Raw genomic sequence first — 25,899 nt, forward strand, 5'->3', positions numbered from 1 at the left:
TTATTTATATTTTTATATATTCATTCTGTATATTTTTTAATTATTGACGATGAGTACTTTTAAGTTCTCTGAATGTGAGAAAGGGGTTGGCGACCTCCACGTGATCTTTCTTGGATACGTTTTTCACTAAGAACGTTTAGAGTGTAAATCGTAACTAACGCCAACATTTATGTATACACACCTATTACAAAGTATTCACTTATCGTACAATTTCTTTTTTTTTTTTAAGATTACATCTAGGAAGATCTATCCCCATTCTTATAGTTTGTGGTCAGACTCACTTTGTATACATATTCATTAATTATTATTGATAGAATACGTTTTTCTTTAGGTCTTTCTTTTAACCGACTATACTGTTCTTAAACGTGTTTTTATTCTCATAATTCCACATTTTGAAAAATGTCTTTATCTAGCGTTTATGAGACTTATAAATTGTTGTATCTCACATACTTTTAATAAATGTGTCCCTTCGTTATACTATAGGTTAGGTTACTAGAGAAGACACATATAATGTTTTTGTATTCATAAATATATATTTTATTCTGTAATTGAAATATCAAGATCTATATGCATATTTATACTTTTTTTTAAATTCTTTGCCCGTCTATTAAATATAAAAATAATACACATATTTAACTTTTAATAGTTGATGAGGAGACACATAACTTTCTGCGGGTACTATTATTATTCATGATTATTTTAAAATACATACACTGCAGTTTGTTCTCTGCTATTTGATTTTTTTATAAATATAATGTTTTATATATATATTTTAATGGTTTTTGACACTATGTATAGTACCGTAAGTATGGTACCGTAATATTTTTAAGAAAACAATTAGGTGGGTGTCTCCTAGATAGCGAACGCCTTTGAAGCCGAATGCATATCAGTCTTCCAACCGTATATTATCAATAGTAATAATTATCACGAGTAGTAACCGTGATAGTATTGCATGATACATTGTATCTACATAATAGTGTTTTGAATATTATTAATTGATATTATTAATATAATTTTATTAATATTAATAATTAATTACTAAAGTAATATTAAGCGAATTTCACCCGGAGCGAGGCACACAGAAGCTAGTTTAATATTAAATAATAATTATCAAAATAGTTTTTCCAATAAATGTATTGAAATAAAAATAAAAACATTTTTTTTGTTATTAGATTCGCCATAATATTTCAATATAAAATTTCCGCCCCCCTAATAAGCTAAAAAATTTGCCGCCCCGGGCAACAAGGGACACTTGCCCCCCCCCCCTCAAATACGGCCCTACTCATCGTGATTGTTAAGTACGGCCACTCGAAAAACGACCGAGAATGGAAGCTATAATTAATATAGTCCTGGATAATATTTTGTTTATTGAAAATGATAAGTAACTGTGGCGCGCTAGACTCGCCACGTAATAGACGTAATAGACCGTGTATCTAAGACCGTGATTATAATATTGTTACTAAAAAAAAATAAAAAAAATATTTTATACATTTTTTCAGTGGTAATCATCTGTTTTTTTATTTATTAAAATAATAATATAATAGTTCTACATGATTTTTTTTTTTTTGGGGGGGGGGGGTTTTTAATATTTTTGAGGGGCTTAGCCCCTCCAGCCCCTTAATTATGCCTATGACTAGATTTAAATATACCTATACAATGTTTATCCAATACATTTTACCAATATAAAAAATATTATTTTATCATTACATATAGCGAACTACTAGATCTAATGATACTTTTTATATTCCTACTCAACAAACAAATTATGCGATGAATTATCCAAATTCCCGAATTATGTATTTGTCAAATAAATATAATATTGACTTTTTCTCGAATTAGTCATTATCCTCTTTTAAACAACATTTAAATCTTACTATAAATACCCACCATGTTATATGAGACCACTTGTTATTAGTTATTAGGTACTGTTTATATTTTTTTGCTCTTTTTAATGTCTCTTATTTTGTTATTTACAAGTTTAAGTTATTTTATAACTAATTTGTTATCTATTTTATATATAATGTACTTGTGCTATATGAATCACTTTTGTTTAAAACTACACTTGTAATTGGGTTATCAAGCCCATTAAATACAAATAAATAAATATATTTATTTAATTATACAAAAATTATTCCTATATTATACCTCTACATCAGAGGTTCTCAAACTTTTTTTCCGCGGTGCCTTTTTTTGGGCTCAATTTAGCCACGGTGCAGTGAATAACACGAAAGACAGGACAAAAAAAAATACTCATTGATAACTAATTTTATTAATTTTGTTAAAATTCAACTTATAAATATTATAAACTAATGAATTTATAAACTTAAAAAATTATTGTTATCATTATTATAATTATTATATAAAAATATTACGAGGTTAAAATAAGAATGTCCGAATATACAATAGAAAATATTTCATTATTTGCTATAAAGTTTTTACAAAAACAATAAGGAAAAAAATTCTAAACATTTTAAACTATTTGTTATGAACGGTAGGTGCGCAGTTTGGGAACCGCTGCTCTACATTATTAGATTATAAATTATTAAAAAAAAAAGTATATTTTTAACCATGCTTGTAGAATTTTTTGTTACAGATAGTCCTAAGTCTGTAATAATGGAAAGGAAAAAGTTTTTTTTCTTAATTTCACGGCATTCAATTGGTATATACCCTAAAACAACCCGGGATTCAATTCATTATAAAAGGTTATATTGGGACTCTGTTCGTTTAATTTAAGTTCGGATAGTTTACAGGAGCGTCACATACTCGGAACACATCTTATCGAATTAATGATTATAAATAGTTATAATAATAATAATAATAACTATTATTATTACAGTTTTTATTTTATACAAATGATAAGTTATATAGTATGTTGTTTACAAAAGTATTTTTGGGGTTAAACCTTTCCATCTGTCTAAAATGTTAAAAATTAAAACCTTTCTTCGTTACTTTATACTTCTAAAAAAAATGATAAAATCAGTATGGAACTATAGTTTTAATTAATTCTTGGTTAATTTTTATAAACCTGATTATTTTACCATAACTAAATTCGTTTTGTTATTTGTCTACGGAGAGGATTACTGTTTAAGAATCGAACTTTTTTAAAATGATGTTCCAACCGATGTTTAGGTTGTTCGTGCAACAACTTAACACATAAATACCAAGTTGAAAAATATTATGAAGCCTATATCACCATAGTAATTGTAAATGATAAAATATCATCAATTTTGAGTTCAGGAGTGCTATTAATAATTTACTATTATTTTGACGAGACGTGTTATACACGTATTATCATTAAACTGGCTAATGCTAATCGATTATTATTTTGCGCGTAATACTGCTGTACAAAAACTACCCACCATGTGGGCACGTATATATATGTAAATAGTCATGTGTTCATTGTAGAATATGTTAAAATTTTAACCACGCGGTTCTGAATGTGGGGTGGGGGGAAATACACGCGTTCGGTCGAAATACGCGGCAGAGGATGTCGCTGCTCCCTCAGCACAGGGCGCCGGAGCACGGCAAGGCGCAGCCGTTTTTTGTTTCTTTCTCACTTTCTCAAGTCTACGGTACTCCGATTTTAATCTAAAAATAATCATCACATTGCACGCATGTACGACGAGTACGAAATGTTATAACTATGGTAACACGTTATGTGAAGGTCGGTCGTTTTCAGTTCCAACCGCGGCAACATGTTACCGCCGACAATGACGACGACGACGACAACAACGACGACCACTACTACGGTCGCGGGTCTATGACTATCGATGCCGTTGCCGCGCGGCGGTGATGAAGCAGCGGCGGTAGCGGCGGCGAAGAAGATCCTGTCGGTAGACGGAGGAAGGGGCCCGGGTGAGAAAGGTAGACGCAGCGACCCAGGGGGGAAGCCGGTTTCGCTAGTGGGGAGGAGTGACGCCGTGGTGTACACCAGACGCGCATGCGCGTGCGAGCACAAACCGAAATACCTGGTTCACCTGGCCGTATCACCTGGCCCCCCCTCCCCGCCGCAGCGCCGCCGCGGACACTGTCACTCCTCCACCCGTCCCCCGGCATTGTTTGTCGCCGCCGCACGTATTATACCATTATATACCTGTAGTGGTTTTTTTTTTTTTTCTACTCCCGCCGTGGTCGTTCACAACGCAACCGAGAGAACCTCCGTCGTTGCTGCTGCCACTCGACAGCATTCGGTCTTCGGTGTGCGCGCGTTCGGTCTACAATATCACACACTGTCATACACGTACACACCACTCGTACTCTCGCTCACACGTCTCAACACATACACACAAAAAACATACACGCGTTTCGAAATTTTTTTTTTTTTAATTTTAATATCCTCGAAAATCATACTTTTTTTTTTATATATTATATCGTACGAGGATAGGTTTGCCGAGCGCACCGATACCGTCGGAATAATAATATTATATACTTGCGGTACATAATAATATCGATACTGCGTACTGTTGCGACGATTACCGAAGTCTCCGCGTGCCCTTCCGTCGTTACCGGAACTCGGTACTGTATAAATCGGAATTTCGAAAGTTCGCGTTTGGTTCGTTGTCGTCGTCGCCGTCGCCGTCGCCGTCGCCGCCGCCGTTGCCACTGCACGAGTTTAAAAGAAAATAGTACATCCCTTTGATCGAACGCTTATACTTACGGACATGAAACGGGCTGAACGGTGAGTGTTTTCATTAGATGATCATTATTGATGTTCGTGTTAGTGCAAACATTTATTACCTTCCTGTGTCCAGAACGTTGGTGCAGCAACAGGTATCTGCATACGCGTGCGCTCGCAATTGATGTTCCGACGCCCAGTAGCGAGATTTTTAATTTTCACTTGGGGACGGCTTTCTTTTTTACGAAAATCCAGTTGTTTATCGGTATACGACACGTTTATCAGTGATATTTATTTATCTAATCGATGAGTAATCTAGTGCGAGCTCCATTGGAAAACGAGTAATTTCGTGAAAGCTTCTAAAATTAGAAAAAACTATTTATATTATTTCATTTATAATGTTGATGATATTTGAGTTTATACACCTCGTAATGTCGTATCGATTTATACGTTCTTTTGATCGCAGTCTTTAGTGAAATAACATTAAGGTTCGGTTAACGTTTTCGTTAGAATCTATAATTGTTTACGATTAAAATATCAGTTTATATTGAAGATATAACCTAAATAAATTTACACTTCAAATTCAAAATAGTTTTACAATTATATAACTTATTCCTTTAAAACTAACATTTAACCAAAGAGCGTTTTCTTGTGTTGTTTCTTTACATTTCTAGGGTCTACAATTACAAATAATTGATTATTCTATACATTGAATTGTTAATTTATACATAAAGCAATATAATTTATATTAACATATGAACTATACTAATTTCTAATTAAGTTTTTCATATGTATTGGTACCTTATTTTTACTAGTTACAGTTATCTATTAGTTATATATACCTGTACTTTATATTGGGGGTTTAACAGATATTATAAGTTATAATTCAAATTTAAATTCTTTATCAATGGCTATAATAAATTGATAGGAAATGTATTTTCAATTTTGTGTATCGATGAACAAATAAAAAATGCATTAAATTAAAAATTATTTTGTTAGCTTAAAAATAATATAAGTATTTTCGATATTAATATAGAATATAAACTGATCATATTCGATTAGTGAAAATAAAAGATTGTTTAGAATTTTCGAGAAATTTAATATTATATACCTATACATTAAACTTTTTGAGTGATCCATTAAAAAATATTGTCTTATTTATCCTATTAAAATATCAATAACACTACATTTATTTAGATTCATACTACTTAAGATTTCACATTATGTCAGTGGCGTTATTTCAGTTTTTGATAAGGGCGGGGGAAATATGGAGTTTCGTTCACACATTTTAACTTATATTTCAGGCACATATTTTATATATTATATTATTATACATCTTAAATTTTTACAAAATATAATTTTGTATTTTATAAAAATTACCTAAACAAGGTTAACTTTATCTAACTTAATCTAAACTGAAAACGGATACCTTCTATTTTTCATTTTTGAAAATACATCTACTGCATCATATAAACTGATTTTTGCAGCAATATCATTTTCAACAGCTATGATCAACAAATCACTCAGCCGATAATTTCCCATTGTCAAGCAAAGATAGGTTTTAATTAATTTAAGGGAAGAAAATAACGTTCATTGGAAGCAGTTGTTACAGGAAAAGTTAAAAGAATATTTATAATTTTAAGAGTTTCAGTACCTAAAAGCTTTAGGAAGTTAATTTACAATTTTAGAAATAGAAAAAAGATCATGATTCCATCATCTCGTTCTTTATTAGAATAATTTAAGTTAATTAATTTAAATTTTTTGCAGATCAGAATTCAGTTTGAAGTATTAAATTATCAATTTTAAAATTACTATAATCATTAAGGAACGACAATAAATAGGGACTTATGAAATTTAAATAATCAAAACTGGAAGATAAGAATATATATATAAGACAAATAAAAATGATTTCATTGCTAGAATTGCTGAAACGATGGTAAATTTCATTAAAAATCTAATATTCTTGTAAAATGCTTATATGTCTATTTATAGTTTATACCAATTGGCAATTACCAAATATTGTGGCAATAAATAATTATCTAGTACGTAGTATTTTCAAAATTATAAAAATACGCTTGATTTTTCACAAATAACGGTTTATGGCTAAACGACAACGGCTGGCCCTTTGGGATGCTTTTTAATCAGACAGGGGCAAATGCACACCTTGCCCCCCCCCAATGATGCCACTGTATTATGTTTTAAATAATGTATTTATGTATGAGAGGTATCAAAGATGTTAATTAGGATTTTATTAGCTTTAATTTATCATAATTATTACCCCTCGATTATTACTATCAAACATAAATTGTATTTTTAATATTTTAATTACATTATAGATTCTTTAGTTGTTAAAGTTATATATATATATATATGTAAAATATGTTTATTTCAAATAATTAATACTTAACTTAAATTTTTCAAGTAAAATAATTTGAGTACTCGCGTTAAATTCTCAGTTACATAGGTTTTTATATAATTATTTCAATGTTTATTTTTTTTTCTTAATCTGTTTATACCCTAGGGTATAATAATAAAGGCTTTTATTATTTATTTTGTTTATTTTATTCACAACATAGTTAATTCATTTTTCTTTTAAAATATGTAGAAGATAATTTATAAATACTTCGATAAATACGTTGTATAAATTGTATTTTAATTCGACGTAAGTATTAAAATATCAAACAAAATAATGTTTACAACTTACTATTATTTTTGATGATATTAAAATAAATCATGTGACTATTACAAGTTGTATGACAATATATGATAACATATTATGAATTAATAATATTTCATGATTGTTTAAATATTTATGACCGTTAAAACTATTACATTCATATCACTTATATGATTAACTCTCGAATTATCCTATTTAATATGAAATATACACCTATGAAAATTAGATAAATCATGTTAATTATTAGTTTGGTAATTACTCAATAAAATCCGAGATAAAATCTTTATTCCACCAATATTTTCTATATGCTTTTAACATTTATTTTTATATGAAATCAATCGAACTTCTGAATTTACAATTTATACTTTCTAAAAGTTAGTATTTATTTTGTATATATATTTTGTATTGATCGCATAACAATGTACATTTCACTAATCCTGATATAGTATATTTATTTTATATTCGAAGTATTTCCCATTGAAGCTCTGTAGCAACACATCCGTCTTACCTTTCTGGACTACGTAACACGTGCATTATTGTTCAACCGTGGTTTCTGATGCGTGCCCACAGAACTATGGCAGTAGAAGCTGGCATTCCCATCAGTAACACCGTGAAGGAATTTGTCAACTTGTTGTTTCGATAGGAAGCCCCCTTACAAGAGAAAGACACTTTTCGTCCGGCCCACTATTCAATATTCAGTTAAAATTCTTTATTTTAATCTCAAAAACTATAATTTATTTTCTGCAGAAAAAATATATAAAGAATTCTCCTGAACACTGAAGCACATTGTGTAGATTACGTAACGCATGTGTTTGGCTTCATCCCTTTTTTCGTCTAGAACATAAAAAATACACTTATACAAAACACATACTTATGTAAATTACTTTTCGTAATTTTCCCTTCTCCAAGAAATTTTCGTTTTTTTCGTGTGCTAAAATCGCGTATGTGCAATGAATAATGATTCTAAAAATAGTCGTACATTTATTTATTAAGTATTCCTCATTCAATAAGTTTAAATTTGGCTAAGTTGGCATTATTAGTATTTGTGACGTTGTTCAATGTATGCAAAAGAAGAAGAAAAAAGTAGAATTTTGGACACGTTTAACTGGTTTTTACTGATTTTTCATATTACTGGACTCGTTTTTAAACGTATCGATTCTAGTAGTTCGAGAAATGAAAATTGAAGAACTATTTAAGTACATGGTTATTTTCAACTCAAACATAACTTCATTTTAAAATTGGTATGAAATGTTTTATTTGTTTTGTTCAAATTATATTTTTAGTTATGTTACTTGTTAGGAAAAACATGGCATACTGTAGTTTTAATAGAGGACCACATTATAAAATAAAATAAAGATTTGTAATACTGATAATCCAAATTGTTAGATGTGCTGCACATGATACAATATATGTAGGTATTTTATTATTGTTAGACTATAATTATTTACGAGTAGCTATATAAACTAGATATTATACTCTTGTGAAATTATTTGTCAAAAATATGGGGTCATTTTATAAAATCAAAATAATTGAGACCAAAACCACTTACCATGGATCCTAGCACGCATGTTTACCTGTTAAATATTATAGACGTTTAAGATATTACAATAATTCAATATTTTTCAACTAATGCTAAGTCTGTTAAAAAAATATCTAGGTAAATTAGTTAAAATATTAGTATCAAGTAATTAATATACTATACATTTTTTTTTAAAATAAATAATAAACTATATAAATAAATTGATATGAAAATATAGTTAATATAAGTTAAAGTTATTCAAAGATGTTCAGAAATGTCTAGATTAATAATTATATTTATAATATTTTATTAACTTAATTAGGTAATTCATTTTATTAAATTATTTAAATTATTAAATTAGTGCTTGATTTTAACTACATATTTTATAAGTTACCATGTCAAATTTTTAAATTTGGTGTTTAATTGATTTACCATTGTTATTTCCCGTTTTTAATTATTTAAACATTTCATAAGTTTAACCTGTGTTATGCGGTAATGTTCAGTGATACCGTTACTTCATCAACCGTACCTTGTCTGATTTTTTTTTTTTTAATTTACCTCTATTATCGCTGTGCGTATAAAATCTTTTTAGTATTGTTCTTTTTAGCCATCTATTCTTAGGGAAATTGTTCACCGCACGTTTTTCACCGGTTCATCGGTCTTGGGACCGTTTTCCCGGGTACACCGTACTGTCACTGTCACCGCCACTACTCGTGGTTCTACTGCCATAGTGAAAGCCTATATACCTACGCGGTTTCATTATCTTGATACCATTTGACATTTCCGTTCAGTGTTACAGAATATATAAAGTTATATTTAAGTCCCCTTGTAAGTAACCGCATCTCATTAAAAATGAAAAACAACCTACTATGTTGAGAAACTATGGTTTTTCTATTTATACTAAACTAATAATGTACAATAATAATAATAACAACATAATGTTCTGCATATAGTTATATAGTTTATATAGTTTCAGATAACGTTTAAAATAATTTCAATTCCAACTATACCCAGTACCGGATCTAGGAGGGGATGGCAAATTGGTATGCTTACCCTATGCTTGGTTGGTGTAAAGATGCTCTTAAGTTTATAAAAAACAAAAAAAGTCATGAATATATTTCGTATTTTTATTTACAAAAGGCCCTGCATGTTTATTAGCCCCGGGCGTCAAATTTCTTAGATCTGGCACTGTCTATATCAATAAACTTATTAATTAATAAACCATGTTTATTAAACATTAGGTAATGCTGTATAATGTACTATATCATGCCAATTTAGATGATATTTAACAAATCACAAACCTTTGATTTTACAAAGTTACATTACCAGTCTTTTTCTTCTCTTTTACCATTTTCCCAACTATTTGGGGTCGGCCACCTGTGTCCTAAATCTCCACTCGTCCCGATTTTCTGCATCTCCTACGCTTACACTAACAGTCCTCATATCATTTTCAATCTTATCCAGCCATTTCTTTTTTGGTTTTCCTCTTCCTATTTTCCCGTCAACGTTAATTTTCACCGCTACTCTTATTGCTTTTGTTTCCTCTAGCCTCATTACATGTCCAAACCATCTCAGTCTATTTTCTCTTATCTTGTCTTCTATTGACGTTACACTAATACTACCTCTTATGTAATCGTTCCTTATTCTAACTTGTCACTCTATACATTCATCTAAGCATTTTCATTTCCGCAGCACTCATACTCTGTTCTATTCAAAAAGTTATATTACCAGTGGCGTATTTTTAAATTTTTTGTGGGGATGGGGGGAGGGTTTAAAATGTATCTAAAAAAAATTAATGATTTTATAATATTATAAAAAATACATATGATACTATAATAATGTTAATATAAATTAATGTTCTCTTTCTCTGTACTTTTTTAGCAAGTCTTTTATGACACGTGAGCCTTTTTTTTCCTTCTGGGGGGGGAGGGGGCTCGAGACCAGATTAACACCTCTCCAAAAGTATGCAACTGTGTCTTTCTAATATATTCAAACATTAATTTTCATTTTATTCTTTTGTATTGTTTTTTTTCTTTTATTTAGCTTCTGTATATTTTTCCGTATGTGTTTCTATTATCATTATCTATTATCTTTTATCATGGTTATGGTTTTCTAAGTATTAGGCTTATTTATAATTCATTTTCATACTTTTCTTGATTAATATTTATCTCTTAATAATACAATTTACATGGTGTATTGACGTGATAAATTTGTTATTTTGTTTACATTTTTAAGTTTTGTCCGTCAGATTTAGTTAAGTTAATCCATGTGAAGCAATCGATGTTTACATTAGTTAATAAGTAATAATTTATCATCATATTGTGTCTTAAATATTATTAATTAATTTGTATTCTTAAGATTTATAATTTTAACAATAGACGCAAGCAATTTACTCTTAACCTCATATTTATTTATATCCAAAATCAAAAATCTGAAATACAACATTTAAATAGTTAATATTTTGTTTTATTTTAAATTATAGAACATATCAATAAGGTTTTAAATAGATTTTTTAAATTAGGTACCTTCATTATATTTGTTATTTGAAATTTATAAAATTAGTTTGATTACGTGAATAAACCCCTGATCGGCATTATCATTTATTTTTCTATTCAAATTAACTTGTTTAAGTCAAATTTATTTTTATTTTTTTATTAAATTGAAAATCTAATTCATAGTGTTGACTTTCTTAAGTTAGAATTAAAGTGATATTTTTTACAAAATACAAATAAAAATAATCAATAAACTTGGGTTAAATGAACCGAAATCGAATACTAAAATTGTCTTTTTTGTAGTATTTTCTTCACTAAAAAAAAAAAAAATAAAAAAAATACTCAACGAAATTATAATGAACATATTCATACGTCATTTAGAACACATGCTCTAAATATAACTTCGTAATCAAAACGTATTCTCTATTTAAAATTTATAATTTTAAAATCATAGCTATATCATATTGGAATTGTATTTTAATAAAAAATATTTGATTTATTGAATGTTTTTTTTTTTTTTTTTTTAATACTTTATTAATGCATTTTTGGAATTTATGAATCCTTAAAATTGACAGCCATATAATGCTAAAACTACTATATGTAGTAAATTTTTATAGGTGAACTTTAAATATTTTAGTTAATACTAATTTTTAGTTTTAAAATTAATTTGTTTTTGATTTCTTATCATTAACGTTAATTCATGTATACAAATATAGATATTTAAATACATTTATTTTATTTATATTATTCCATTCACATTTTTACATTTATTCAGTATCACAGATATAAACTTTGAGGCTCCCAATGTTTTGTTCTTACTTCAGCAATTAATAGATACATTGTAGTATTTAAATTTAAATGCAATCGTTTTTTATCTGATCCGTATAATATATTACTTAAAGAAACCAATAGAATTATTGATTTCAACATATGTACTATAAAATTTTTAGATTCTTTGAGAAACGAGTGATGTATTGATTTTATTACTACAATATTATTAGAAAAACTTGATTTTCGTATAGAAAATAAATTATTTCCATCAGATTCAACTGATTAATGTGTATCATTATATTTTTTTATCGGATGAAATATTTATGATTTTAATATTTACAATAATTGAAATTATAATTGGATACAAGGTAATCAAACTTATGAGTATCATATGTATATTTAAACTCTTCATTTATATAGCATTATTCAATGTATTGTTTAGTCACCGGTATAACAAAGTATATCCATTTTACATTTTGTTATGACCAATAAACCCAATATCTGTATGATTTTATGTGCCATGTTTGAAACGAACAATATTTGGAATCTAAATTAACTTTTATTAAAATTTTTCTTCATTAAATAGTTTCCCAGTAACGAAACCTAAGTTATTCCCAAATTTATAATACTCATTAAAATTATAATATAATTACGTGTAGAAATGACTTTCGTGTTAAAAACAGTATAAAATATTAATATTAATATATTGCGTACAGAAGAAGACGGCCGTGGGCGCAAATTACGTCACATATAAATTTCTTTAAATTATAGGAGACCAGTAAACATTGTCAAGGTCATGAAAATTGTTACGAGATTTTAATGTTTTAAGTTGTTATATACAATTACTCTATACTAAATATTCTAACAAATTATATTATCATATATTTTCATTTTTCCTTAAAAATAATTTAGTTTATGACAATTGAAAATATAAAACTATAATATATTGTTATAGTTTTAGCAATTGTGGGTAATAATAAATAAAACTTCGTCTTAGAGTTGGGAAGAAACATTTTGTAAAAGGATAACTGTATATCGTTAATTATTAGGTAGAAAAAATATATTTGTTTTAAATTATTATAGTCAAAAATTATTGTACGTTTTTAAATTTGTGGATATTTAATATAATTTTAACAAGTAATATTTAAATTGTATATTAAGATAATATTCAATAATTTAATAAATAAATGTTGATTTATATACCTAATAAATAGGTTTGCCATTCGACCTGATTTGACAGGGACAGTCCTGGTTTTAAAGGCATGTCCTGGTGTCCCAGCCGATCTTTCAGTTTATCCCGATTAATAAAAGCTGAGAGAAAATAATATTTAATATTGTATTATTTAATAATAAAACAGAATAATATTGTACATTATATCATTATATTATGATTATCTACAATAATAATTTTTTTTTGTTTAGGATGTCTTAAAAATAACGTAGGGCTTAAATTTGCTATAAATTTAATTTATTTCTTTTAAAATGACTTAATAAATATATCATTCTCTTCTAAAGAAGTTAAGGTTTAACAGTGAAAAACAATATTGGACATATAACTCTCCCTGTTTGCCCTATAGGCGATTATTCTTTCCATAAAATTTACCATCACTCGATCACACATTGCCCCACCAAGTTCGTTGAGGACGTAACGAATTTCTTGCTCAAGTTCCAAGATATTTCGAACTTTGTTCTAGTAAACTCGTGACCTATGTTGTTTTATAATTATTTTATAGATTTTTAAAATTATAAAATATACAGGTGTGTGGTGGTTAGTATTTCCGAGAGGTGATTGCGATGTGCGTAATATTTTTATCGGAAGTAGAAAAATATTCGCTTTCCAACTATACTTCGAATATTTAATGGATAATTATTGAAAACAACTTCAACTATGGTTGGATGGTGAAACTAATTAATGTCATATTTTAAAAATAATTTGTTGTATCAAAAACAGAATGAATCTATATTTAAAAAAAATGTGAAACTATTCCAGATTATTCTTAATGGTAATTGTTTATCACTGATTTTTGACTATTTATGACGGATCGAATCAATTAGAAATCAGACTGTAGTTTGTGCTATATATATAAAAATACTATATTAGAGCTCTTCAACACGTATACTAAAATAAATTATAAGATGCATAAAATAATAAATTGTTTCAGCATAGTCAAGGCTTTGTTGTGTTTTTTATTTCAATTATACAATTATACAAAAATAAAAACAATTTTATAGATGATATTTAAAAATGTTTTCTTCGAAATACTGATATTAATTATACATTTAAAATGAGATATTTCAATTTAAATATAAGAATTTATTATTGCTTGTATATAGGTATATTCATAAATCGATAAAATATAATATGAGTAGATATGTGTTGGATTTAGATTAAAATGTACTTATAATTACCTGAATATTATAATATAAATTTATAATGTTGAAATTGTTTTCTATTTATTAAACATTATGTTTTTTGTATGCCTTGTACAGGTGATGGGGAATGTCCGATATCAAATCGACGGACTGTGATACTCGAACGGCGGTGGAGGAGGTGGAGGAGGATAGTCTTCAGAACGCCTGCAGCAGTATTGAAGTGGCCAATATGCGAGTGGCCACGCCGTACTTATGTGCTCTGTACGTGGCCACAGCGGGCCACCAGGGCAACCTGCTCGGGTCAGACGAACAGGAGATTGTCTTGCTCATATACGTAGTGGTCGACATGACAACCAATACTGTAAGTGCTGTGTAATAATCGTAACAGTAATAATATTTATGTTATACACCATGAGTATAATAATGCAAAACGCATTCGGTCGTGCGTATTACGTTTCGTATTATTTTCATGTGTATTTTTAGAACGTCCTTGTCCGCTAATTTTCATTGCGCACACAGTACATATATAATTTCAGCGCCAAAATATTACATTATGTACATTTTTTTTTTTAACTCTCTCTTTGATTTTAATTTTTTTCTATACGGTCTCGGTAATTACCTATATTACGTTTGCGATGCCACAATATCATTAAGACGATAATACGAGTACACACGCCATGTTATTTTGTGTTTCGCTTCATAACCGGTTCCGTTCTGATGAAAAAAAAAAAGTCGACTAGCACTTTATCATAAGCTCACCGAATGAATAATACTGTACTTTTGTGCTCGTTTTGGCCGTGCGGCGCGCGCACAGGGGTGTTCCTTAGCAAAATGGCGGGTGGTCTGCAAAAGAATAATATGATACACTCGACCCGGGATATCGACATATTGTTATCTCACACATTTCACTATTTTCATTTAAACAAAGGTTGTAAACCTTATAATAACATAATATGATATCCATACACACTATTTGCAGTTATAACACTTTCGCCATTATAAAAAAAAGGAATCTATATTTTTATCTTGACTTTTTAATTACATATACATTATATACCTATATACCTATATATATATATATATTTATAATACATAATAGCACGAATTTTCAAATAATACAACACACGTGATACAGATGATACTTTTATTTAAAAGGTTTCGTTTTTTTTTTTTTTTTTTATGGCCCGAATATAATGTTGTAAAAGGTTTTATTACCTTTACGTATCTACTATTTTTAACCCCTTTTTACACAATAGCAAACGTGTAGTAAGTAGTCTAACCACCCTCGTCTTATGAAAGACCCGTCACGTTTTCATGTCAGTCTCCCTTATAGGGTCGCAATACATAAGATAATGTCGCAATCGAGGTAGTAGTGATCTATTATTGTATATATTTTTTTTAAAGATTAATATACGATTTTTTTAACCGGCTCGTATATTCTTAAAGTTGGTAGCCGTTTGCAGGTTTGCAGGGGTTAACAAAATATGAGAAAATATATAATATTTTAGTACCTACCTATTTTAATGTTGATATATATACATGTTATATGTTATATGTTATAAATTATATATGATGAAAGATTAGAAAATTTCTTTTTGTAACTATTCAAACAAAGACTAGGGTAATTGCTGCTGTATTATTTTAAAATTATTTCTACGAAATTTATAATAGTCTGTTCGTGCGTCTTAATGTTATAAAATGCGTTCATTATTATACGGTATTGTTTGAATTTAAATACTTGTATGTCCCAAATATTTTCATATGAATATCATTTATAAAACCGTCTGAAATCAATCAAGTCAATTAAAGCACACCATAAACGTTAATGCAGTTTTGCTATTTTTACACATGATGTATCATACAACGTTCATAACAATACACGAAAAACACGATCACTCATTATATCGCAGAATTTAAGAAAAGAAAAAATTAATTAAAACTTCTACATTGATATGGCGCGTATTATTGAAATATGAGATTACAGAGTTGAACTCGGCTAGTGATTAAACGCTGCCGGGCGTTTGTGGGCGAGGGACGCGCATCAAAATGGCCGAACGCCTCCGCCCGTACCCTGCGCGCGCGTCCAATTCATCCCGCCCAACTTTTCCCATTCACGAAACGAAAACGTTGAATGCGTATTTTTTCGCTACGTTTCGTTGTTGCTGCTGCTCTGCGTCCCAGATTAACAATGGATTAGCTACGGACCAGTAGAGGACCAAGGAAAAAAGTCAACCGATTATGTCTTCAAACATTTATGAAAAAAACGTTTTGCCGACATAATATGATGAAAACACGAGTAATAAATAAATAAATAAATAAATAAATAAATACGAGTAGTAGACGCGTAAATCGAAATTAAATAAATAAATGTACAAAATGAATGGTGGTACGTCATAGCTTATTATCTGCAGAGTTATTCACTCTCTATCCGGTGTATGACGTTATTTTTTATGTTGATAAGAGCTATATCTAAATAATTTCATTCACAGTAATCCAGTACGTAGTAAAAAAAATAAATCGTTCGCTTTTTACGTTTTATTAGTTGTACTTTTTCATGATTTATAAATAACCGAATGCAAAAGAAAACCATCTATAATTAATTAAAAATAACATAAATCCAGTTGCAAAGAATTCAAGGATCCGCAGCTTTTCCAGTCTACATTAATTGTATAACATTATATTTGTAATAAACCGAGCCTGACTGCCACGTTGTCGTGTTCTTCAATATTTGAATTGTTTTATAAACATGGGCTTTTTAATACAATTGTATACGATGTACCGTCCAGAAAATTAGGGCTTCCGCGAACAAGTCGAAATAATGAGATTTAGTGGTAAAAAAATAAATATAATGATCGTCATACACGCGGGATTCGGGAACGGTCGGGCAATTAGTCACGGCCGTGTACGGCCATGTGCGCGCGCGCACGGTGCGTTGCATTTGTGTGCGTACATACATACTTGTGTGTGTGCATGCTCTTAACAGTGTAAAGATACATTCTACGGGAGAATGGGTTGAAAATGCATAATAATGATAATAATGGTTTGTAATTTATTTTGCTCATATGTATACAACGTTTGAATCAAAATAATATTTTCACGCAATACATGTACAAACGTGTATTTTGTGTTAAAAATTATATATATATATATATATATATATATATTTAATTGTGTGTGTGTGTGTGTATACCAATGTGTATAAATATGTAGACACATGCAGTGAGTTGTTAAAGAGGTATATAAGGTATATACTTGTTTTCCCGTTCACTTTACTCTTTGCAAGACGATGTGTGCACATCTCACACTGTTTTAACTTATGAAAAACGGTTGCAACAGCTGGTCGTTGAAATAATGCTGTGTGTTCGCGTATATTTACTTGTAATCGTCGAGTATTATTATGGTATGTCCTTCGTACTGTTCGTATACGTTCATACGTTTTAACACTAATTCGTCAAGAGAATTGTTATATTTGCGCAGGCGAATTCGGCATCTTTCGTGAAATAAACAATCGACATCCGCTGTAGTATATTTTTTTCAGTGGTCTATAATAATATGTAATATACCACTGTTGCAATCGGTACTCATATCGTTTCCGAATTCGATAATAATATACATATTTTTCTGTATTTCTCAATCATTCATAGCTTTTAAGTAAATCTTGATTTTATATTTTCTTTCCAGTGTATCATTATGTAGGTGTAATTCTTGATACTTTGGGTTTAGATACCCATGTAAATTCATTCTCAAATATAACTATGAATTTTCGCATTTTAATGTTATGAATATTTTTATTTATCTTATCGTCAAAGTACAAAACTTCAAGCGAAAAGTAGCTATCCTAAATAATTTTTGTATACATACATATATTATTTAATCACACGTATAATATCGCACAAAGAGTTCAAGGTTATATTTTGGTAGCAGTTCAAGGCCTCAAATTCATATATCTTCTATACTTATATGATACATATTTAATAATTATTTAATAATTTATAGGTGTGTTTATATTATGCATTATAAATTAAAAGATATAAATATTGCATTACTGTGTATCAAAATATATTGAGTGTATATAAACTGGAAAATTTTACATTATTGTTTTGTTAAAATTTGACATAACTGAAACGTTTTTATGTTTTTTTAATAATATCTTATTAAAAATAAAAGTTGCAAATTACGTTCTAGTTATTTTTTTTTTTATTACAACATCAAAAAGCATTGTTAATTTTTATTGTTGTAAAATATTCTAAATGAAAATTTAGTATAGAAATTAATAATTGGTAAAATAATAATTCGATATGAAAGGGATATTCTTGTATTTTATATTTTTAATTTTTATTGCACTTTAATGTTTCTGCATAGAATATTCTCATTTCTAAATAGTTTTATATTTTACTATTATTCTTATTTTATATCATAAAAATAATATATTTTAAAATATTAAATTAGAATATGTTAAAATATAATAACACTATTTACTATTATGAACAGTAAACGTTTGGATAAAATTAGTTCTACTGTTTTAGACAACATTATTTTTTAGCAATTTTCCTCTTTCCTCGTATTCTATAACATTTTAGCACAAGTGGTTTTCGTTGTGTTCCAGTCCGGATTTAATTGCGCATTCGTGGTATACCTGACGGTGCGCATAGCGTAATAATTGGATTCGGAACGATGAACACACATTGCCTTTTCTTCTTTTTTTTTTATTATTATTTTTTTCTGCAGAATATCCTCTATAGTCTACATCGCTTCGATGTGCATAAGGAACGCATTTTTTTTCTTCATCATCCTTACTGTTGTGATTCTGTCTTACCGCTACCATACATATAACGGGTCTCGACTATTCTCCCTCCTCGTTTCTTTTCCATTCAAACTGACATTTCATCTCGGAATGGACAAGACTGCATTGTATATGAAAGCGTTGTACTATCATAGGTAACGTTCATTTCGATGTTTCTCGTGTACGAGATGAAATCGGGAAAAATTTAATGTTAATACTTTAATCAGAAAATATTTTTTGGCGGTGTATCAAATATAATATCAACTAATGTAGTATGTTTATATTTATAAAATTGTTTATTAAATTATAAAATAATATTATTAAATGCTTATTGCGAGTATAATGTGACGTAAAATAAAAATAATATCATTTATTAGGTTTAACTATACATTAAAAAATGTTATAATAACGGTCCCTACATACATTTTTATTATTATTTACTTTAAACAGTTACTACTTAATTTGATTTAGTAAACGTATATAATTTATTAAATTTATTATTAAGTTTATAATTTTAGAATATAATCTTAAAAATCTTATTTAAATATGAATTACCTTATTACAATAATACTATCAGAATGAATGGAGTTGTAACTATAACTATAGTACACCTATATAATATATAATTCTATAATTAATAATAAATAATAATATAATTATTATTATATTTACTATACAATACATTATATATCAAATAAGTTAAAATTAAATTGTAAGTGTCTATATTAAATTTGCTTATAATGTTGGTATATTTTATTAACAGTTTAGGTTTATGTGTATGTTACATTTTGTCAAAATTCAATGATTGAAGTATGGTTAAATGAATTTTAAAAAATCATAGGTCATTAGTAAAAATTAAGCCACGAAATAATTCATTTATTAATAAATTAATTTTAAAGAATTTTTATTTTTTTTGTTGTTATTAATATAATTGTATGTGTTTCTTAAAACAGCGATTCCCAAAGTGTGTTCCGCAGAATCTAAGGGTTTCATGGGACAATCTATGGGTTCCTCAAGATGTATGTTAATATTGAGAATGTTAATTAATAAATAAACAATAATCATGAGCTATCATTAAAAAAATTTTTTGTAGTATTGATTTTTCAATAAATTATTGAAAAATTGAGGCCAAGTTCAATTTGGAGACGTTGGGGTTCCACGAAACAAAAATTATTTCTCAAGAGTTCCATGATTGTTAAAGCTTGTGAATCGTTGTCTTGAAGGAGCAACAAAGTTATGATTAGAAATGTTATGTAATTCATTATTTAATAAATAAATAAATTGTACTGATGGTCACCCAAAAATAATTACATCTCTCTCTCAACTTTATTGTATTTTTAATGCACAATTAATGCTGCGTAACTATAATAATAATTTGAATATTTAATTTATTTATAAGAACTCTCGTGTATCCAATATTAATTAGATTATATGAGACTAATTAAAATGACTACAATCATTATAATATAATAACAAGTTTGTAAGAAATATTCCTTATGAATTTTAATAGTATTTTGACGAGGTAATTTAATGAAAATTATCACATAATTATTTAATGTGATTGATACCCAAAAGAAAATTTTAGTATTTTTTCTTATTGAAAACTATTGCGATTTTAAAATATGATTAATTTTAAATGTATAAGTTATTTATTTTATTAACTAATACTTACTTTTTGAGATTATTTTACAAAATAATAATTAGTTTGTTATATATTATTATTTAGGTTTCTCAAATTAATAAACTTAACCGTCAAAAAGATTTGGATTTAGATATGTACTTAATTAATGTATAAATATTACCGTGTTTAAACATTTCAACAATATTAAACATAAAATTAAATCTATTAAAAAATAATAACAATAGAATCTAATATTTTTAAGTTGATTATGGTTTTTTGAGTCAATAAATTATTTTCGATTGTTTTCCTCGAGGTTTCCCTATTAGGTACTTATTAAAAAAAATAAAAAATAATGAGGAATAAAACAATTATTATATTATTAATTATTAAGTATCTATTAATTGCCACTTATTATAACCTGCTGCTCGTTGATTAAATATTTGTATTGGGTACTTAACTTAATATCTTGTTTGTCTGGTTTAGTTAGCACGCTTTACACAAAACCTTGGTTTCCTTTCGGACTGGTTTCAGTTCGATTAAAATATAATATGTCTCATTTTAAATTTTAGAATGCGTTCTCTTGAAATTCAATATTATTTTATATTACTATATTATTTATATATTATTTAAACACAAACATAAAATACATAATTTATGTATACGTTATATAATTATGAACAAGAAAGTACCTTAAATTTTATTTTATAGTTCAAAATTTTCATTTCATAATTTTCTTTGCATTCATCTATATATATATTTGTCATTTTATTAAATTGGATAAAAATAAATCACGATATCAATCGAAGGTCGGCTGTGCACGTTTACACATAAGGGGTTCTCGTACATCGAATGACCACAAACCGTGACCATGCCTCCAGTAGTGATTTGATAGGAGGGGTAAAGTAACACTGTTGCATTCACGGTTTGATGGCCCCCTTCTCTACTTTTCCTGTACAGCGTGTATTATCTACATTTTTTTTATTCATCATTTTTTTTTATATGCGCACGGCGAAAACGTTCTTTGCCGACTTCGTCTTTTGTGTTGTCAAGGGAACCAAACAACGATGACGGGTGCGGTGGCGGAACAAAAGTGTTTCCGGAAATTCCCATAGAGTAAAAATATAGAAACAAAGTGTGAGCACGACGGAGATGAGAAGAAAAGAACTAACCGCCAACCCGATTCTATTCGCTTCCATCATCACAGTGATGTATAAATAGAACTTAATAATCCTTTTAGATCACCTGTTTAATATTGTTATAATATTCGGTATTTGAGTTCGGTACTATCTACACTTTATACTTTTTTATCTATTTTACATGATACAGTATTGGATTGGCGCATGTTAATGCTCTTACATCGGATATCATCCGTTCACTAACGGAGAACATCCGGTTTGATGCAAATGTTGATTTGAAATCTTATTTTATTACATCTGTGTATTTCTTATTCTAGGATTTCAGAAGAATTAAATATTAATTTATGTAATTATTTGCGGGCGCATACATTTTTTTTTACTATGTTTAGTTTTATAACATAATTGTAATTTTATAAACAACTTTTATATTTGTGATTGTGAAAATTCTATTAATTTAAAATCGTAGTTTTTAATTCATTTAACCTTTAACTTAATTTAACATCACTTATTTATTTTTCAAAGTATATGAATTATCTACATACAAGTAAAATATATATATTATATTTTTAATATCATAAGTGACAGATCATATGAAATAAAATCTTACCACCAGTTCCTAGTAAATATTTCACTAACTGTTTTTAAACATGTCTATGTCTTAATTTTCCTAAGTCATTAAACAATATGATGACTGATAACAAAAATAGTTTGATGTGAACGTGGAAATATGACGTCAGCGCCTAAAAATATATAGTTCAAGTATTTTAAAATATTGAAATTTATTTTTTATTTTTAAAACTATAGCCATTTAATACTAAAAACAACATTGCTATTATAATAAGTTTTGAAAACTTAATTTCTTGATAATTTTTTTATAACCGGATCCTAGTATCAGAAAAAATCAGTTTTTTATTTTAAGAATATATTGTTCAATTCGATTGGCCTAGTTAAATTGTAATTGTAAACATTTTTATGAATTGAGTTCGACTCTGAAATTTTTATTGATCTTTCATTTTTGTTTAAAAAATTGAAAACAACTATCCAATCTACATGTATAAGAATAGTTCATTTAATGTCGTCTATTATTTATTATTTGTTCATAATTTATTTATTTAGCATAAATGGCTAACCACATTTTGCATAGAAATTTTATAATTTGTATGTAAAATTAGTATTTTTAACCATTCCATAAGATCCCTATTTATTATGTAGTAGCTGTAGTTATATTTATTTTAGAGGACGAGTCAAGGATAACTAGTGCGTTGTATTTACAGAGCCAGATTGAAAGATATAGGTTTATAGGCAAATGTTTACAAACAATATTTATTCCTTTACTGTAATATAATGCTTTTAGTACGAATATATTTTATTTGCTAACCTTTTCACAATTTGTATTTGATCATTTGATGAATGATCAAATTGAAGTAGAATGTAGATGCTTATGGTAGTGCAGGTAATAAAATTATTCGTTTAAAAGATGACAGAGCATATATTTATTAGAATGTAATAAGAATTTTATAAGTTTCAATTTTAAAGTTAATTGTTGGTTCACTGTTTAACCCACTGGCACTAATAAATTATTATAATTATTAGTTATGGTAAATGTTTATAAAACATGTTGGTCAACAACTGATGAAACTGTATTGTATATCGATCACTAATTATTTATTTAGTTACAAGTATTCTTTTATCATATATATTTAGTAAAATTTAGTCTGCTTTAAATATTTTAATATAATATACAACAACACCGATTAAATGAAAGAATTAAATTAATTAAAATGAGTTATTTAAACAAATCAAAAATCGAATGTATTATGAGAACAAATTTATAAATTGTATGCAAATTAAGATTTGTTATTCGAGTTTAACTTGTATTTATTCATTATAATTATATAAATAATAAGTATAGAGATTTATAGGTTTATTTTTTCTTGTTTTTTTATTTTAATTGATATGTTATAGATAATTTATGTATAATACTATCATAGTATTATTTAAAAAAATCTTATAATACATTTTCTCAGTTTTATTTAATCCTAATGATATTTTTACTGTACTTTTGTTTGTTTTTTTAGTACTATTAATTACTATCACGTTTAAGAACTGTGTTCTATGTTTAAATATGGTTTTTATGTTCAAATAATTATGAACATGTATTGTTTAAATTCATTCGACACACAATTTCAAATATGTAAAACATATATTTAATAATATATATTTTTTGATTTTTTTTATGGACTACATTGATAAAAAGATACAGTATCCTGTCCCGAAGGTAATACTGGTTGAAATTTGGTGTAACAGGGATGGGTGGCAGAAACCTATCTAGGTTTTCAAGGGGTTCTCATCGTGGTACCTTTATGGGATTGTTCACTAAAACAGCAGATGGTAATCAACGTTTATTGATTTACTTTTTAATAGAACATTTCAAGAACAAAATCGTTTTTTATAATATTGTCTTAAAGACCATATATTTATTAATTTTTATACAAATGTGAATTTATCCACCTTACTTTATTAATTATAATCAATACTGAAATCTGTTATTTCACAACTATGTTGTTTAACCTATGTGTGAAATGTTGGTGAAGTGTATAGTATATAAGAAACTAAACATTTTATGTAAATAATTATTTGGTGAAAATCAGTCAGCGCTGTGGATTATTACTATTTATAAGTAAATGTATGATATACTTAAAAAGTTATTGGTATACTTTTTAATTAAAATTAAACTATATTTAAAATATTAAACTTTTCCATTCATATTCTTATTTTGTAATCATCGTGATAAAATTAAGTACTCTATAATACTTATGTTATGTAATATTTTTTAAAAAATAATTTTTTTTTTTTTAATAACGAGGAATAAAGTAAATATTAATAACAATATTGTGATGCTTCTACTAATTATAAAAAATATTAATATTGAATCTATAAACCTATACACTGAATTGTATTTTATACATTAATAAATAGTATATTATGAAGGTATAATATATTATTGTACATATATTTATTTATTTATAATATAATATTAATATGTTTTTAATTTATTATGTACTTAAAATTTCCAAAATCTATCAATAATTGAAAATCGTGTATATTTTTAATATTTTTAATTCTATTTTTCGTTGTTTTTTCAAAGTATATTTTATTTGAAAGTAATTGTAATAAATTACATGTAATACTGCAGCATCCATAATTTTTTTCATTATTGAAAATTATCCATTAATTATTCCATTAGCACTTCGATAAAAAAAAAACATTATCCTTTTATGAGAATTGACTACTGAACTATACTATATAATATACTTGACGAATTTGACTATTAAACAATTAGATAAACACTATGAAACTTTTATTTGGTCGTCGTCATTATTATTATTTATTAGTTTACGGATCATAACTCAAATATATTATGGATATTATGTCGATTCTGTTACATACCTAGGTATATAAAACTTTCTATTCGAAAATATGTGTATAAGTTAATTTATTAAAAGTCATCTACTTTATATAAATTGTTCTAGTAGTTATACGAGTTTCATTTGATAATACAAAAAAAGTTATAATCCAAATATTATGATTTATTATAAGCTTTGTTTGATACACACATTTTTAATTATTCAAATAACAATAGGAATCATCGTAAAATTCTTGGTATAATTAACGTGGGGAATTTTTACTTTTAAATTTGATTAAATTATTTACTGAACATTTTATTAAGATTTATTAATTAGAATATCTCCTGGATTGATTACTATAGTGAAATTTAATTGTTTTTATAATTTACGTGCCTGAAAAAAAAAATTTATTGATTTTAAAAGTATAAATTAATTATAAGTTTAAAACGAAAAAAAAATATTATTTTAATTTGTTACTTTTGTAAAATTTGGAGATAAAAATTTT

The 25,899-nt window shown here is 27.3% G+C and overlaps 1 protein-coding gene across 3 annotated transcripts in view; it reads left to right on the forward strand.

Moving 5' to 3' along the window:
* The first annotated feature begins 4,128 nt into the window (after nucleotides 1–4,128).
* LOC112683916 (RNA-binding protein fusilli) overlaps nucleotides 4,129–25,899 on the forward strand; it is a 65,184-nt gene continuing 43,413 nt past the window's right edge. The window contains exons 1-2 of one of the 3 annotated variants that reach the window (XM_025555125.1): nucleotides 4,129–4,678; nucleotides 14,565–14,808. In XM_025555125.1, coding sequence (XP_025410910.1) covers nucleotides 14,575–14,808 — 234 coding nt within the window. In that variant the 5' untranslated portion in view covers nucleotides 4,129–4,678; nucleotides 14,565–14,574. The remainder of the gene's footprint in view (nucleotides 4,679–14,564; nucleotides 14,809–25,899) is intronic. The other 2 variants (XM_025555126.1, XM_025555127.1) reach the window with 2 other exon arrangements.

The sequence above is a fragment of the Sipha flava genome, unplaced genomic scaffold, assembly GCF_003268045.1.
Source record: "Sipha flava isolate LNK unplaced genomic scaffold, YSA_version1 237_pilon_pilon, whole genome shotgun sequence".
In the NCBI taxonomy this organism is placed as follows: Eukaryota; Metazoa; Arthropoda; class Insecta; order Hemiptera; family Aphididae; genus Sipha; species Sipha flava.